The 17,053-nt window shown below is 55.6% G+C and overlaps 2 protein-coding genes across 14 annotated transcripts in view; both read right to left on the reverse strand.

Moving 5' to 3' along the window:
* CORO2A (coronin 2A) overlaps positions 1–2,565 on the reverse strand; it is a 53,885-nt gene extending 51,320 nt beyond the window's left edge. For 2 of the 3 annotated variants that reach the window (XM_034664180.1, XM_034664178.1), the window contains exon 1: positions 2,440–2,565. The gene's annotated coding sequence lies outside the window, so the exon portion shown is untranslated. The remainder of the gene's footprint in view (positions 1–2,439) is intronic. The other variant, XM_034664179.1, reaches the window with a different exon arrangement.
* A 4,495-nt stretch (positions 2,566–7,060) lies between these two features.
* The window catches only part of TBC1D2 (TBC1 domain family member 2), a 47,165-nt gene continuing 37,172 nt past the window's right edge, over positions 7,061–17,053 (reverse strand). For 8 of the 11 annotated variants that reach the window (XM_002914928.4, XM_034664181.1, XM_034664184.1 and 5 more), the window contains 6 exons: positions 16,576–16,763; positions 15,037–15,513; positions 11,265–11,385; positions 9,151–9,336; positions 8,289–8,410; positions 7,061–7,601 (listed from right to left, as the gene is read on the reverse strand). In XM_002914928.4, coding sequence (XP_002914974.1) covers positions 7,394–7,601; positions 8,289–8,410; positions 9,151–9,336; positions 11,265–11,385; positions 15,037–15,513; positions 16,576–16,763 — 1,302 coding nt within the window. In that variant the 3' untranslated portion in view covers positions 7,061–7,393. Of the gene's footprint in view, positions 7,602–8,209; positions 8,411–9,150; positions 9,337–9,460; positions 9,734–11,264; positions 11,386–15,036; positions 15,514–16,575; positions 16,764–17,053 lie in introns of those variants that run through there. The other 3 variants (XM_034664182.1, XR_004626520.1, XM_034664183.1) reach the window with 3 other exon arrangements.

The raw sequence follows: 17,053 nt of genomic DNA on the forward strand, positions 1-17,053 counted from the left end.
TTAGTCTTGTGGGCTTTCCTCTGGACCACGCTGCTTTTATGTTGGCCAGATTCCAGCAATGGAAGCTTTAATGCTACTATTTTTTAAGCTGTACTTTTCAAATATCATGTTTATTAAACCTCAGATAAAATACCAAGAGCTTCGCTATAAGAAAACTTGTTACAAATAACAGCACTGCATTCACCTCTCTCTATAGTTTCTTCCTTAGGGTAAAGTCCCCAAAATAAGAATCTAGGGGCAAAGGGCAGTTAGAATCATTTTCCTGGACTTTTGTAACAGGCTGCCAGATTGCCCTGCAAAATTAAATGCTGCTGGGGAATCCCCATAGCCTTGCCAGCAGAGAGGTTTATCCTTTTGTATTTATTTTTGCTAATTTTATAGAAATAAACGCAGACTACTTCCACTTACTATATGGTATGTGTTTTCCAAAAAACAAACACTCTGGTCTTGGAATCAGGGTCCCTGGGGTTGGTTGCTGGTTTGCTGTGTCAACTTGGACAAGTCATGTCCCCTCTGGGGCAAGGGGATGCCTATCTAGACAATGAAGGGGTTGAAGAGATGATTTCTTCAGATCCCTTTCAGCTTGGACATGCCATAATTCCATAGTACATTTTCAAATTATTAGCACAGGATGACTTTGTAATAGCCAGAACCTGCCATGCCCCTAAATCAGGCTGAAATGCTGAGCAGGAAAACAGAGCCCAGATTATACATATGTAGAGACGACAAGAGACTTAGGTAGCACTTAAGCGTGTGTGTGTTGCAGCTACATTCGAGTGGCACCACATATACTTAGTCTGCTTTTACGAGGGGGTAATAATACTCATTTGTGGTCTAGCTCCAGGTTCTGTGAGGCTCCACCATAACCAGAGGGCATGGTCATGGTCACTGTCAGTCAGACCAAGAATCCCAGACTTGCAGTCAAAGGTAGTTCACCCCCAGCAAGAGCTCATCCAGCCTCTGCTTGCATCCCTCTGATGACACAGAGCTCACCACCTGCCCAGGCAGTACGAAAGCTCTTGGGTGGGGGCAGGTCGTGAAGTGGACAAGAGAGACCAGAAGGCCCAGGCTTGGTTCTCAGAAACGACTCCCTCCATCAGGACAGGCAACAGAAGATGAGGAAGAGGCACTGGAGGCAGAAGGGGCCTGAAGAGGGGCTCCTAGGGCTCCTCCCCTCCCCCCAGAGCTCCAAGGCAGCTGCTAAGCCAAAGGTGCTCCACAAGTGCAGGAAGCCCAGAGCACACATTCCAGCCTTGATGCAGGCGGGTTCTGATCCAGCCCCAGGCTCTCTACTACTTGCTCTGGGGCAGACACCTCAGCTCCTGCCTCTTCCCGTTGCTCCCTTTGGCTCTGGCAGGAGAAACAGTGCTGGACCTGGGGCTGTTCAGCCTGGAAGTGAGCAGATTTAAGGGACCAGAAGATTGCCCCAGGGTGGAGGAAGAGGAGGGAGATATTGTCTGTGCCCAGCAGAGGACCAGCAGCTTCCAGCTATTTAGAGTTAGTGAGCTCCCCATCATAAGAGGTGTGTAATGAGGGCAGCAAGGCCTTCCAGGGGGGGATCTTACAGAACCACTGGGCCAGATGCCAGAGGTTTTTTTTTTCTTTTTCTTTTCCCTGAGAGCCTGGAGCCACAGTCCCTCAGACATGTGCTCTGTCCCAGACTCAACCCCACCCAGATACAGCTCTCCTGGCACTGTCGCCCCTCTGAGGTCCACACACACGAACCTATCCATCCCTATCATACCTGGTGGGGCAGGGAAGGGAAAGAGGATGTGCCACACCATTCTCTAAATCCTGGTGGGTTCATGGGTCTGGTCCAGGCAAGTCTACAACTAATGGTCCCATCACCCCCAACTCAGGGCTTCCCCAGCAAGGCAGACTTGGCGGGCCGGCTCTGACGGCCCCACCCTTTATGCCCAGGCGGGCTCGATGCGGGGACCTCGCGCTGTCGCCTTCTCCAGTTTCCTGTACCTGGAAGCTGAGGCCCTGCAGGTCCCCGAGTCAGGAGGGGGAACGTCCACACGGGTCTCACGGGGGCACCCAGGCCACAAGGGGGTGGGGGGAGCTGTCGGGACCGGCTCGCCACACCCAGCGTGAGCGGTCCTCACTGTGGGCAGGAGGGGTGGGCGGTGCAGGCAGTGCCGACCCCAGCCACGAGCCGTCGGGAGCCTGGACCTCAGGGCGGCCTCTGCCAACTACGCGGAGCGGAAGGGGCCACCATTGCGCCCGCTATCCCAATGTGGAAACTGAGGCCTGGAGAGGAGCAGTGCTTTGTAAGGTCACGCGGGGGTGCCGGAAGCCTCGTCCCCCCGCGCCCCTCCGGGTCCCCCGCGGCGTGCCGAGCCCCGCATCCCTCCCAGGGCGCTGCAGCCCGTAGGCGCAGCGCGCACACTTCGCGCGCACCGGGAAGGCACAGCCGGCGGCGCGGCGCCGCCCTACCTTGATGACGACCGCTCAGGTGACGGTGGCTGCGGCGGCGTCCGGCTCCGGCTCCGCGCTCCTCACCGCCCGCCGAGTGCCCGCGCGCGGCGCCGCCGCCTCCTCCCCGCGCAGCCGGGAGCGGGGCCGGGGGGCGGGGCNCGCGCGCGGCGCCGCCGCCTCCTCCCCGCGCAGCCGGGAGGGCGGGGCCGGTGGGCGGGGCTGGGGCCGGGCACGAGCCCCGCCCGCGCGCCCCGGGTCGGGGGCACCCCTCCTTCCCCACCCTCCCGACCGCGCTGCTGGCCCCCGGGACCGGTCTCGAGGCGCGCACGCGCACAGAACAGGCGTGCACACCGGCGCGCACACGCCGCAGTGATTGGGGCGGGCTGCCCGGCCACCAAGCGGAGGCTGGGGACGCGCGGACTCGCCGCTCCCTCGCTGCGTGCCGCGCGGCCGGGAACTCGACCTCCTGAGCCCTCGTTTCCAGCGTGGTGAAATGGAAACAGTAACTGTTTCTGCGTCCGAGAACTGTTGGAGAATTAGATGAGACGACTTCATTTACCGGCCCGGCAAAGTGCGCGCGCAGAGCCCGCCGCGGGGGTGGCCCTTGGTAAACCCCGGCTGGTAGAGAAATTCTTGAGGCTTCCCAGCCGGCGGGGAGGAAAAGAGCGGGGAGGGCGGCTCAGTAACGGGAGGACTCCATTCTCCCGGCAGCCAGGAGGGGGCGCTGCCGCCCGGGCTCGCCGGCTCTGGGGTCCTGAGCGCACCAGGCAATGGGAGGAGAAGGGGAGGGCCCTCCTTTTAATATTACTACCACCTCACACTTCCTGAGCCAGGCACTGTTCTAGGCACCTTAAACGCGTTACCGCCGTTTGCCGTCACACACGCCTGTGCGGTTACTCTATTACCTATTTTACAAATGAGAAAGCTGAGGCACAGACAGGTGAAGCACCTCGCCTGTAGATCACACAGCGAGTCATCAAGCCCGAGCTCGGAGCCACTTCAGCACACCACCCCTCTTGAGAAGAGATCTTCGTTTTGTTCAGTTGTGCACCTAGAACAGTAGCCCGCTCAATTTTGAGTGAATAACGGAGCATACTATGTACTTAACATGCATTATTTCATTTAATCCGAGTGACCCTTTTGTTTAGTAGCTATTATTACCCCCCTTTTACAGGTAAGAAGATTGAGACTTAGAGTGGCTAAGTAAGTGGGGGCTCTTGAGTATCTCTTTGGAAAGAATAGCCAGGGCCAAAGCCTGCAACTCACTCACTGTTCACTGGGCCACTCTCCCGCTCGGAGTCCCCTCCCCACTCCCCATCCCCACTGTGTGTGGTCTGCGAAGCTCCCCTCCCCACACTGCTCAGACTGAATGCAAGCTTCAGGTATCAGGATGAGTCGGATATTTGATGTTTCAGAAAAAGCATATGGCGAAATCAGTGTTATGGGAGTTCCTTATACATATGGCTCAATATTGCCTTTATTTTTAATTACTCCTGGGGGTGGGTGGGCACCACCACCTTTCCAAGGCTGAGGCATCTGAATGTCCTAATTCACCTAGGGCTTGGGCCAGTATATCGGGTGCGTGCCCCACCCCTCGCACACTCACGCATGTGTGCCTTCGTGCACATGCTCTTCTCTGCCGGGAGGTCTCCTCTGGCAGCATCTCCATCCATCTAAACCAAGGTGTCCTTCCTTCCAGGTTCATCACCTCCCCAGGAAGCCTTCCTGGATGTCCTGTGGATGTGCCCTCCCAGCCTTGTATCTGCATCCTCCCACCCTACGCCATGGTGGTGGGTGGCTGGGACTGTGTTGGGGAAAGGCCGGTTTGGCAGGGACCTCTGGGGGCCATGGGCATATGGACTGTTGGGAGGTCACTGGAGGCCTCTGCAGTAGACACAACCCGGGGCCCTTTCTGGGGATGCTGCCTGTGCACATGCCTGTACACCTATGTGTGTGTGTGGGGGGGTCCTTGTTCTTCTGCCCCTTCTCTCCCCCAACCCTGGTCATTTTGAGGAAGGCTACCCTCTGCCAACCATCTTATGAATTGCACACATGGGGAAACTGAGGCCAGAGCAGGGGCCCCTAGTTAGAAAACCACACAATAGGTTTGGCCTCAAAGTTGGGCCCGTCTGCCAGCACCTTATATTGGGTCTTGGTTGATTGGGTTAGGCCAGGAAACCACCACCTCCTTCCTTCTTATGTGTCAATGTGGCCGGCTTTGTTTAATCTGCCATGCGTGGGTCAATGCCTTGTGCAGGACCAGAATGTGTTTGAGAAAGGGTGGCAAATTCTTCATCTACCTGCCCAACATGGGGCTTTCTGGGCAGTATGGCCGTGCCCTGGGAGACTGAACTTAGAATGAGGGAACAGCTGTGCCTGGGGGGTGAGGTTCTGAGTGTGGGGGAAGTTGGTGGAGTATAGGCATTCTGTAGAAGTCAGTGTGCATCTCCCACTTTGGGACAGAGGAGGTGGGGAAGTCTTCCCTCCAGGCCCTTCTTCTTCCTTTGAGGAGTCCTTTTATTCTTGGGGATATTGCCCCAGGGAGGTTCCCTGGGCAACTCCTGTCCCCTCCCCTACCCAGGGGCACGTATGGCTTGCTGGGGGCCTAGTGTCTGAGAGAGAGACTTTGAGCTGAGAGGTCCCATCCCCTGGGGTAGGGGGGTGGGGCTGTGAGGGATCAGATCCTCCAGCCCTAGAAGGCAGCAGCCCCTGGGGATGGGGGGCAACAGCTGTGGTGCGGGGCCAGGAATCTGACACCAGCGTGGGCCCCAAACGCCCTTGGGGAAGAAGGGGGAGGGAAGGAAGGCAGCAGCAGCCACAGACCTTCTCCAGGTGGGATGCCCCCCACCTCCACCAGTCCCTGTTACAGCCTCCCTGTCAGGTGGATGGTTCTTCCATTTTCCTTTCCTTGGAGCTCTCCTGTGGGGCCCTACACCACTCAGGAAGTTATAGGCCAGGCCTCTTCTTTCCCCTGGATCCTTTGGTGTTTTTGTCTCCAGAGAAGTTGAGGTGGGCTCGAACAAACCCTCCCTGGTCTTACAGTTAGCACCTCCAAGGCCTGAGCATGGCTGAACCACTCAGTGGCGGTGTGACTTTGGGCAAGTGAGTTAACCTCTCTGAGGCTTCATCTTCTTGTTTCTAAACTGAGCGTGGCCTGGAGCAGTGCTCTAGGACAGGCAGTCCTCATTCCTGGCTCCAGCTCCAGCATCTCATGTCAGGGCTGGAGGAAGCCGGACCAGGGTCAGTCCTGTGGTCTCCCCCCGCACCCCGCCCCGGTCCTGGTGTATTAGAACGCCCACGCCCCACAACAGGCTGTGTGTGGCACACAGCACCAGTATCCTTTCAAAGCTGCTTAGGTGATTCTGCAGCCAGGTACAAACCAGAGGTTACGGGGTGCTGGGTCAACAGCAAAGCAGCACCCCTTTCCCTAGTCCAGGAGACACGGAGCTGTGGACAGAACTTCTCTGTCTGGGGGGGCGCCTGGGTGGCACAGCGGTTAAGCATCTACATTCGGCTCAGGGCGTGATCCCGGCATTATGGGATCGAGCCCCACATCAGGCTCCTCCGCTATGAGCCTGCTTCTTCCTCTCCCACTCCCCCTACTGTGTTCCCTCTCTCACTGGCTGTCTCTATCTCTGTCGAATAAATAAATAAAAAATCTTAAAAAAAAAAAAAAGAACTTCTCTGCCTGGGGTGGGGAGGGGAGATGAGGAAGGGGGAAGAGGGAGAAAGGAAGAAAGGTGAGGAGAATGGGCAGCAGGCGGAGGAGAAAGATGAGGGAAGGAGGAGGGAGAGGAAAGAGAGAAAAGAGGCAGGACAGGGAGAGGAAGCAGGGGAGAGATGGGAAGAAAGAAGGGAGAGCGGGGTGTCATTTATCTGACAGCCCCTGTCTGATCTGGGATTGTCTATTTTTTGCTGAGGAGGGAATTTGAATTTCAAGGCTGGAGCTGAAAGACCAGCTGGATCCGTCTTTCCTGGAACCTTGGGCCTTTTTGAAGCCCTCTGGGTGACATTTCTCCATAAAAAGGCCACTCCATGCAGGTGGTGGTGATTTACTCTGTGCCAGGCACCAGTGTCCTGTCCTTTAGCCCTCCTGGGAGTCCAGGAGGCTGGCCCCCTTGTCTCCCCAATGATGCCCTTAGGGGTACAGCACCTAGCTTGTTGGGGGTACAGCTAGGACCCCCGCAGGCCACCTTCACGCCTCACAGATGTCATTTGGCGGTGGCAGAGGGAGGTCAGGCATTGGGCACCTGACCCGGGGCTCTCTAGCCAACCCCCACACCAAGTTCCTCTTGGCGTGGGCAGGGGTTTTCCTCGGAACCCCTCCCCCCAAAACAGGCTGTGAAAGGAAAGGAAGGCATAGGGGCAAGGCTCAGGAAATAGGCCTCAGTAGACAGGAGCGGGGCCGGGGACGGAGCAGAACCGGCACTAGAGAGGCCCAGGAAGGCACACCCTGAATGCGCAGGGCCTTAGCTCCTCAGGGAACCAGGAGAGGGGCAGGCCCTGCACAGACACCCACAGAAAGAGAGCCCAGGGATGTCCCAGGCTAGGGAAGGCCCTAGTGATGGGACACCCTGGAGCCCTGGGCCCACCCAGGAGAAGCTGGTTACTGGGAATCATTCACGTTCCAAAGCTTGTCAACTGTTTTCAATATGTACATTGTTTTATACAGATAAAACTTAGAATGTCCAGGTTACCCCACAAGACAGCATTATTGCGTCTGTGTGCTAACGTGCTCTGTGGAGAAGTGAGGAAGGGCTGGCACCCTGGGTATGTGCTCACGAGTCTTAACCAGTGGCTTCACAGCAGACAATGTTCTGATGGGGAGACTGAGGCCCGGAGAGGGGAAAGGACTTGCCCAGTGTCACGTGGTGCTGGGGTTCACCGGCTGGACCACTGCTCCTCGGCCATCCTCCTGGGGGGTCTGACAGTCAAAGGGGAGAAAGGGCTTTGGGGAAGGCAGGTGGCCAAGTCAGGCCTCTCCCTCCCCCTCGTCCTCACTGGTGCAACCGTCTGGCACCGCGGGGCCCCGGGAGCTCTGAGTCTCCAAGTACTCGGCCTTCAGCTGCTCCAGCTCATGCAGCTCAGCCTCCAGCCGCTCCCGGTGCGCCCTCCGCAGCTGCCGCAGCTGCTTCATAGGGAAAGGGTTCATGTCGTTGAAGGCGATGGTCATCAGCTTCCTGGGGGGAGAGCACAGTTAGCCCAAAGCCAGTGCCCCACTGCGTCTGCATTCACTGGGCCTTCCCGGGCACCCTGCCATTCATTCTGTCCATGTGGCTGAGGCCTTGGCCCCTGCCCACAGGCAGCTCACCTTCCAGGAAGGAAACAGTAAATAAGACGACAACTTCTACCCAAAGTGATGTGTACTGAGGCAGGAAGAAGCTTAGGGCTATGGGAGCTCTAACTCAGTAAAGAAAGGTTTATCAGGGAAGGCTTCTTGGAAGAGGTGACATGGGAGCTGAGTTTTGAAGAATGAGTAGGGGTTGGCCAGGCAAAGATGGCAGTGGTGGAGGTGACAGAGAGGCATTCTAAGTAGAAGAAACTGCAAGGCCAAAACCCCAGAGGTTGGTGTTAAGCTAGGAACTCAAATAATTGTTTGTCAGGATGACAGGGCGTGGGTGTTGGGGGCAGGAAAAGGTGGGAAAGAAATGAAACTGCATAGAGGCCTTGAATGCCGTGGTTAGGGGCAGACAGACCACTGGGGCAGTGGAATGTCCCTAGAGATTTCTAAGCTGTAATGGAGGATCAGTGTCACTAACAAACCCCCACTCAGCACACACTTGCCTACCCTCTGCTGTGTGTCCTGGGGCACGTGTGGGGGATGGGAGTGCTGGGCAGGCGGGGCGGGGGCAGAGGTGGGCTCTCACTGGCTGTTGCAAATGGTCTTGGTGAAGAAGCGCAGGTACTGGTAGATCTCCAGGCTATCCTGCAGTCTCAGGATCTCCTCCTCGTTGTACTTGAAAATGGCCAAGGCATAGCGGAATACCACCTGGGGGGCGAAGTGGGGGCTCACGTGGGGCACAGGGGCCAGGGCATAGTCCCCAGGGGGAGGACCCCCCCCATAGGCTGCAGAGGTTGAAAGCCTGAGTGCGGGGAGGCCGAGGGGCAAGGGAAGACGGGGAAACCCCAGGGGGAGGGAGCACAGCGTGGAACCTGAGCATGGGGACTGAGTCCTGGCTCTGTCCTCACTTGTTCCAGGGCCCTGGGTGAGGGGCTACCCTATTGGACCTACTGGGAATCAAACGGAATAACGGATCCGAAGGTGCTCTGTAAACTGTGGTACATTATCAACCAGCACAGGGAAACTGGGATGGAGGTCACAGGGAGGCCTGCCCAGGTCTCCTAGAAAGGTAAGGGGCAAAGGGGGACCACACCCTTGTGCCAGCCTCCCAATATGGGGCTCAGTCCAAACAGGAGGAAGAGAAGGAGGGGCCGGCTGACTGGATGGGCTGCGGAGGGAATAGTGATGGGCCTCCTGGATCATGGTCATGCCTCTTCCCTAGAGAAAGGAAATCCCCCCAACTTTAAGACACATCTTCAGAGGCAGAACCACCCCTTCTTCTTATGTGTGTGAAGCATTTTAGTTTACAAAGCCATGCTCCCACGAGAGGTCTGCAATGGCCCTGACAAGGGAACACTGTCTTCCCGTTCTCCGGGGGCAGAACCGAGACCCAGAGGGCTGAAGGGCCTTGCTCAGGACTGTCTTGTTCACCCCTGACAGTGCCCTACCTTGGTGCCCTCATATAGGAAGGCGTCCCAGACCCGGAGAAGGATGTTGCTGATGAGACTGTCTGCAAAGACCACGAGGAACCAGTTGAAGGTGAGGAAGGAGAGATCCACACGGTACTGCCCCAGGTGAGCCATCAGCCTGGGCAGCTTCTCCAAGAGGAGGTCCTGGAGCACCCGCTGGTCTACCTGGGAGCCAGGGAGAGAGGGCTTGTCAGCCGCCACCCTAGAGAAGGGGCTGCCTCCCTCCCTGCCTGCCCTTCCCACCCAGCCCGTCCACACACAGTCCTGGAATCGCACCCACCTNGCCTGGTGGCACAGCACTCTGCCGCTCCCAGCACAGGCCGGCAATCTTCCGGGCTAGAGCACTGGGCTCTGGTGCAGAGGTCTCTGTGGCCTAAGTTCTTAGTCAGTGGTGTTTTGGCCCATTTGCCCTCCGGAACCCGAAGCCACGCAGGAGTTCAGACTTGTATCGGCTGACACCATGGCCACTTCTCCACATTCATTTTGGGCCTGACACAAAAGATGCTCGGCGCACCCAGCTCAAGACCGAGGGTGATTCACTGAGCCTACGATGCCACCGAACCTGCCGAAGGATTCACAGATTTACTGACACGATGTCTGGGATTTATTTCAAGATCGCCAAAGCAGGAGGAGTGAGTGGGAGTAGACATGGAACAGCAGCTGGGTGCCTGTGTTGATAATTATTCAAACTAGGTGATAGATACATGGAGGTTCATATTCTATTTTCTCTTTTTTGTACATTCAAAATTTTCTATATTAAAAAGATGAGAAAAAAACCTCCAACAACCCCATAACAGCCCACCGGTTATACAACACACCTCGATTTCGGAGATGTTAAAGCACGGCGATAAAATATGAAACATTTCCCAGCCTGCCTTGCAGGGAGAGGTGCCATGTGACACGGTTCTGACCAATAAGGTGTAAGCAGCACCCACTAGGCGGGAAAGCCATGGGAGGCGGAGCCAGCCCCCGCCTTGCACCTGCTTCTTCCAGCCGGGACCACAGCCACAGTGCCGGAGGTGGTATGGCTGTCGTGGGACCCTGAGCAGGGGGCTGAAAGCACTGTGGGAGGGATGGCAGAGCAGAGAGCTTGAAGGGGACTTCAGCTTTGTCATTCTCTGGGAAAAATGAGCCGCCCCTTGAGCCTGTGAGGTTGGGCCTCCCTTCCTGATTCAGCACCTATATCCTGTTGACTCCTCAGTCTCCATCTCCAGCCCTGACCTCCCTCCTTCACGTCGGACACCCACTTGTCTGCTGACCTCCCCGCCTAGGTGGGTGTCCCACAGGAGGAATCAGTGTTGGGCGATCATAATAGGAAAGGAGAGGAACAGGGTGGGCGGGCAGGAAATGACTTGGTAGGTTTGGGGTGGGAAATGAAAGTCCCCTCTGGATGGCCTCTCTGCACGAAGCAGACAGAGCAGATGCACCTATCATCACGCCCCAGAAGGACTCCATCCCAAAGCACACAAACCAGGGGCTGAGAGAGGGGATGTGGCAAGGCCATGCAGCTGGCTGGGGGAGGGGCGGGCCCTGCACTTGGCTGTGCTGGACTCTGGGGTGGCTGAACTATGGGGTGGCCGGCAGTCAGAGTGAGAGGGCCGCTGGGCGGGAAGAGTGGAGGCTGCTGTGCTTCTCAGGAGGCCATGACGAGGTGTGCGAAGACTCGTCCCCACCTCCCACCCTGAGTCCCACTTCCACCCCCTTGACCTCTGTTTTGAAATTCTTTACCGGCAAAAAGCGAGAGATTCTAGATTTTCTTCTCCTTCCCTCCCCAAGAAACCATTTCTGAAAAGAACAAAACAAAACAAAAACCAAACAAACAACCCCCCCTCCCCAACCATTTCTCATGACGGGGTGTCACCACTGGAATAACAATAATCTACCCCGTGGGCAGGGCTCCCACAACTCTAAAGGCCATCAGCTCATCGGAACTTCCGAGAAGTCTCAGGGAGAGGTGACTGGCCCCTGTACAGAAGGAGAAATGGAGGCCTGAGAGCTTCCTGATTCTTCTGAGATTCACTGGCTTGAAGGAACCACTCAAGGGGCACCAACCTGCATGTCCTCTAAGTCCTGTCCCTCCCGGCCCTGCTCACCTGGGATGACGTCAGCGTCTTGCTGTAGTAATCAGCCGGCATGATGGTCTCCACAATAGCCACCAGACACCAGAAGGCACTCTCCTCCTCCTCCAGGACGAGCAGAGCGATGGCCGCCAGTCTGGAACGGGAGGAAAGAAGGCCTGGGAAGATGTGTAGAAGCTGCAGCCAGGCAGAGGATGGCGGGGGTAGGTCCCTGGCTCCCAACCCTACTCTCTAACCAGACTAGTGTTCTGGCACCTGGGGTGAGATGCACACGCTTTTGGGGAGGATTACAGAGGGGATTTCCAGAGCAATGGGGAGATCTCAGTCTCTAGGGAGGGGCTCTGGAGTCCCATTGCCTAGGTATGAATTCTGGCTGGATGATCCCAGGCAAGTTCCTAAACTTCTCTGAGGCTCAACCTCCTCATAATACTCCCAGGACTATTATGAGGATGAATGAAGTTAACACGAGATCAATGCCCAGCACAGTACCTGACAGGCAGTGAGTGCTTTATGGATGTCAGCTATCCTCATCTTAATATCCAGAGGCTTTGAGATCTTGACAAGTGTGCTAACATCTCGGAGCCTTACTTTCATCATCCGTGAAGTGGGATTAACAATCTCCACTTCCCAGGGCTGTGCAGCATTTTGAGCAAGAAGGCAGACCTACAGTGCCTTGCTAACTAGCCGGCGTAGAGCAGGTGCTCACTACACAGAATTCGTTCTCTCCTTTGCTTCCTGAACTTCCCCCAAAGTTATCATGAGGCTCTAATGAGACCATGGTAAGAAAGGAAAAAAACCCACAATGCTGACGGGGATTTCGTCCTAGAAGAAGTATTGTTTTCTCTACTTCTCCCATCTTTCCTGGCAGGTCTCACCCAGGGTCAATCCAGGAATACATTTCCCAAAATGCAGTGGTCTCTCAAGATGCTCGGTGAACACAAGGTCCCAAATCAAAAACTGTTTGGGAAATGCTACACACTCTAGCCCCCTTTTAGAGGCTGATGGTATAGGACATCTTAGAAATTCTGCAGTGACAAAACCTCATGTGACTCTAACCCAAGGCTGTCCAGTGGGGCTATGGAGCCCCTTTTGTACAGTGGACTCACTGAACACCCTTAGGGAGATGCCCCCTTATAGCACTGTGAAGCCTCACACTCCTGACAGGCTTAAAGAACACATTTCATTGTCCAGCTATTTATCCTTCTCTGGGCTCTTACTAGACTGGATTCATGATCTCCAGCCTCTTCTGAGGTTCACACTGTTTAAAGAAACAGGGTTAATTCTCGAAAGAAAAAAGAAACCCCTTTTCTCTCCCCAGTAGATTGGGAAGGAATTTCTTTCCACTCTGGCTAAAATATCTGTACAAACCCTCCTGAGTCTGAGCTGAGGGGATGAAAGGAAGGGTCACAGGTCTCTTGCGAAATAGGAAGCTCTGCCCTCTCAAGGCTGGGGAAGGGGGCCTTCTGAGGTCATTTAGTTCAGGGATAGCAAATATGTGAAACACTGGCCACCACTCTCTTTTGTTTATGCCAGGGCAGACATAACTAGTGAATCATGACAACACTCCCCTTTGTCTATGTCCAGGGCAGACATAACTATGTAATTATTGTGCTCTTTCCCACTGACTTTGGAGGCTGCCTCAGAAACTCAGAAGACAAGGCTCCAGGCAGGTGCTTCCTACTGGTTACCCCTGGTCTAGATAAACTTATTGCAGAGTTGGGAAGATTGCGTCCTGGAAAGCAGAAGTCACTTGCTCAGGGTCACACGGTCAGTTGGTAGCAGAGTGGAGACAGAACCCAGGGCTCCCCAAGTCCAGCCTGGTGTTCTCTCCATACTACCCCATCCCACTGGAGCCTCAGGTTGTGTTCAGTCCAGGACCTGGCTGCCGGCACCAGCACAGATTTCTGCACACATTGAAAGGTCAGTAGTGAGAGGCTGCTGGTACCAACTAGGGCCTACCAACTGCTCAGGGCTGCAGCCAGGCTCCAATCTAAGGCATTCAGGCTCAAGTGGGTTTGCAAAGGATGGAGTGTGGTGATGTGTGTGGGGGGAAAACAGCTACTTCTAATGCACTCCACTTATATTTTAAAGAGAATTGGCTTTAAAGTTTTTGCCCTAAATTAGCACTGTATCATTATTATGATATCTGTCATCCCCTGAACAGGCTGATTTGTTGCACAGAAGCCAAGGTCTGTCTTCTGACACCATGCACGCAGTTCTACCGGATGCCAGTAGATGGCGGCACTCAGACAAGTGAAAGGGGCCCGCGGGGGGGAGGGGGTTTAAGTGCCCCCCTCTCCACATGTGATGGGGCTCTTCCAGTACACGTAACCTCCGATTTTAAGCAATAATATGAATAGTTGCCAAAACACCAATTATCAGTAAAAACAAAAACAACATAACAAAAGCATTCAGAGGAAGAGTTAAATAAATACTCCTGGGTGCCACCCCCCCCCTCGTCTGTTTTCCCTACATACCCCTCCCCAGGCTTCGTGCTGCCTTTTTCCACACAGGCAGAAGCTTCTTTCCTTCTGGGAGATTCATCTCAAGACCCTTCCCGCTAGAGGATTTCCCCCTGTCCCAGCTTAGATTAGCTGTGCTGTGGTTTAACTCTGGATTTCCAGTAACTGAACATGTATATATGCTCAATTTCATCCAATTTAGGCTGGAAATCAGTATCAAAAATCTCTACCCTTAGGAATCATTCAAATTTGAGTGGGGACTCTCTGAATGTTTATTCTGTGTTAAATAAATGTCACACACCATCTATGGGGGAAGCAGAATGTCTTATGTAAATTCTGCTTGAGTAGATGCAAATTTAAATTAAATTGAGTTGAAACTTGCTTTGGGGAATATCTGAAATTATTTAACCTCTATGGAGATAGCAGGGGGAAATCCACGAGAATCCTGAGGTACTGGAGGGGGCAACCCTAGTAGGTCACCCCACCCCACTGCACCCCACCTCCACCCCCAATCTCTTCCATCCTGCTGTGGGACCAGAAGCAGAAATGAATCCGGGATGGGCCAATCATGTTCCTTCCTTTGGGAATTTTGTCCTGGGACATGAGGGTGTCAACAAGTGGGAAGATTTGCTGAAAAAGCTCCAGACACAGGGGCCGAGGTCTCCATTCGGCCAGCCTCGACGGGCCCGAAATGTCCAAAGAGTGACAGACAGAGGCTGGTCTGCTGAGAAAAGGAAGCAGAAATCTAGAGCTAAAGAGGCCAGAGATGGTGCGGCCCCAGGGGGCTGCAGAGCAGGACTGTGGGGCCACACCCCCCCCCACGGACTTGTCCCCACGGCACCCCTGGGGTTTTGTAGTGCTGTGGCCCTGCTGGAGAGAGGAGATGCCTTAGTTTCTAATGACCATCTGGTGTTGTCCTCTATTTTCTTTTCCTGGCTTTTATGAGCTTCCCCTGTGACATTTACCAATTCTCTCTTTCTTGGGCTCCCTTGAATGGGTTTTGTTTAAAGTAAATGATCCTTGACCACACAGCTCTGCAATATGTGAGCTGAGCTGTGCACTACAAAATTCCAGGGGACCATTCACAAGGCTTTCCATATGAGTGGCACCGCCCTGAGCACAAGTCAAAGGAGAGAGCACAGCATGAGAAGCCCCTCCATCTTGAACCTGTCCTTGTCCCAGTCTTGAACATGTCCATGTTGTCCCCATCCGTATGGTGGGAATCAAGCCTCCTGGACTCACCTCTCCAGGTTCCTGGGAGACTCCGAAGAGACAGAGGGGTGCTCTAAAGAACCTTGCGCCCTCACTAGGGTTGTGATGCTTACCTGTTCAGGCCCTGGCAGTAGCCGATGGTGGGGTTCTGCCAGGAGAAGGCCAGCAGCACCCGGCGTAGCTTGTCGGGGAAGGTGGAGGTGGGACAGGTGAAGTGCTTGTTGTTGGGGAAGGTACGGTTCAGGTCCAGCTCGATCTGGCGGGCAGCAGGGTGCTCGCGGACCTGGCCCCGGCTCAGCAGCTCCTGGTAGTGGCCGGGGCTCTGCAGATGCCGGACACGGAGCTGGACCAGCCACTTCCAGACACGCGGCCGGTGCTCTCGGGGCACACCCGCCCGCAGCAGCTGCTTGAGCTCGACTGAGGGTGCAAGATCACCCAGGGCAGCCCAGCGCTCCCGCAGTGGCCGCTCCACGGCCTCATGGGCCAGCAGGTGGTGGGAATGCACCTCCAGGGCCTGGATCTTGGCCAGCAGCTTCAGGTCTTCCATCTCGTAGTTGGGCACCGTCAGGAAGCCATACTCATCATACTCACTGCCAGCAAAAGCCTGTGTTAGCAGCACTTTGCAGAGCCCTTCCGCAGATAAGGGACAGGGCGGGGGGGGGGGCGGGCAGGCAAGGTTCCAGCCTGGGCTTCACCGTAGGTTAGCCATGCAGCTTTGGACCGGTCACTTCAGTTCTCTGAACTTCAGTTTGCTTATCTTTACAATGGGTAGAAGAACCCCTGCTCTGCCTCATGAAGACCCAATGACCTCCTCTGTTGTAAAATGCTGGGGGCCTAGACAGTGTCTGGCACACTGTAAGTGCATCGTGAGTGCATTCTCTGCAAATATAAAGGACCCTCTTATTACTCCATGAAGCCTTAGGCTCAAGGAGTCGGCACTGCCCATATAGAATCCCACCTGCACAGAGAGTAAGCCCAAGGATGGATGGGGAGCAGACAGCATCAATGACAAGCAGGGTGGGAGAGCTGGGGTCCATTCCAGATGGCCTTGCACTGATTCCACAGTTACTCGCCCTTACAGCGTGCTCTGCATGTGCTGTCTCACTAGTCCTACTGATCCTGCAAAGCAGGGATCTTAGCCCACATCTGATGGAGGCTGAATATGTCACCCACAAAGGTAAAGTGACTTGTCCAAGGTCACACAGTGAGAGAGCCTGGTCTGGACTCTGAGCCACCCAGCCGCCGGGGGCCTTTGGACCCCAGCCACAGCCCCTTCTGTTATATTTAACTGCCCATGGTCACTGTGCTCAGCAAGGATTCAGCTCAGGGAAGGCAGCTGGCTTGACTCCCCTCCTCCCCCGACCCTGACAAACACCTCTGGGAGGCAGCCTAGGGAAGTGGAAGAAATGGAGCTCTAGAGGCAGAGCCGGGTCAGCTGCACAATATGCTACGTGACCTTGGGCAAGGGGCGGCCTCCTCTGAGCCTGCATCGCCTCAACCGCATTATGCGCTCATCCCAAGCGCATGCTCCTTTATCCGAAGACACAAGAAGGTAAACGACGTGCAGTGGTCAACAGGAGCCAGCCCCAGGGCGGCTGGGGACCCTCAGGTCACGTAGACCAAAACCCGCCCTCGCTGGCTGCTGGGCTCACCTGATGGGGCTCAGCTCCACGCCGTCAGCCGAGGCCTCCCCGGCCTCCCACTGCAGCGCCTCCTGGGTGAGCTGCCGCAGCAGCTCTGAGCTCTCGGTGGCCTCACCCCCTGCGGCCTCCTGCAGCCTCCGCAGCCCAGCCAGGTACTTGCTCTCCACCTGGCAGTTCTTGGCTTGGAGGTAGGCACACTGTGGAGGGCGGGGTGGGGCTGTCAGGCCACCTGCTTGGGCTTGGCCCCCCAACCCCCCGCCCCGAGAGGCCTGAGTAGCTGTAGGCAGCCAAGCCCTTCTCCAGCCTCATCTCCCATCCCCTTCCCACCCCCAGCCCATCGTCTAAGGGAAAGGAGACAGGCCCCAAACCCAAGGTCTATCACAAGGCAGAAGAGGCTCCAGGCAAGAGAGCCAGACCCAGGGCTGCAGCCGGATTCAGAAGAGAGGGGAGAGGGGGGCAGGGGCAGTGCAGGGGACTGCAAGTTCCA

The sequence above is a fragment of the Ailuropoda melanoleuca genome, chromosome 7 (assembly GCF_002007445.2).
Source record: "Ailuropoda melanoleuca isolate Jingjing chromosome 7, ASM200744v2, whole genome shotgun sequence".
NCBI classification, from domain to species: domain Eukaryota; kingdom Metazoa; phylum Chordata; class Mammalia; order Carnivora; family Ursidae; genus Ailuropoda; species Ailuropoda melanoleuca.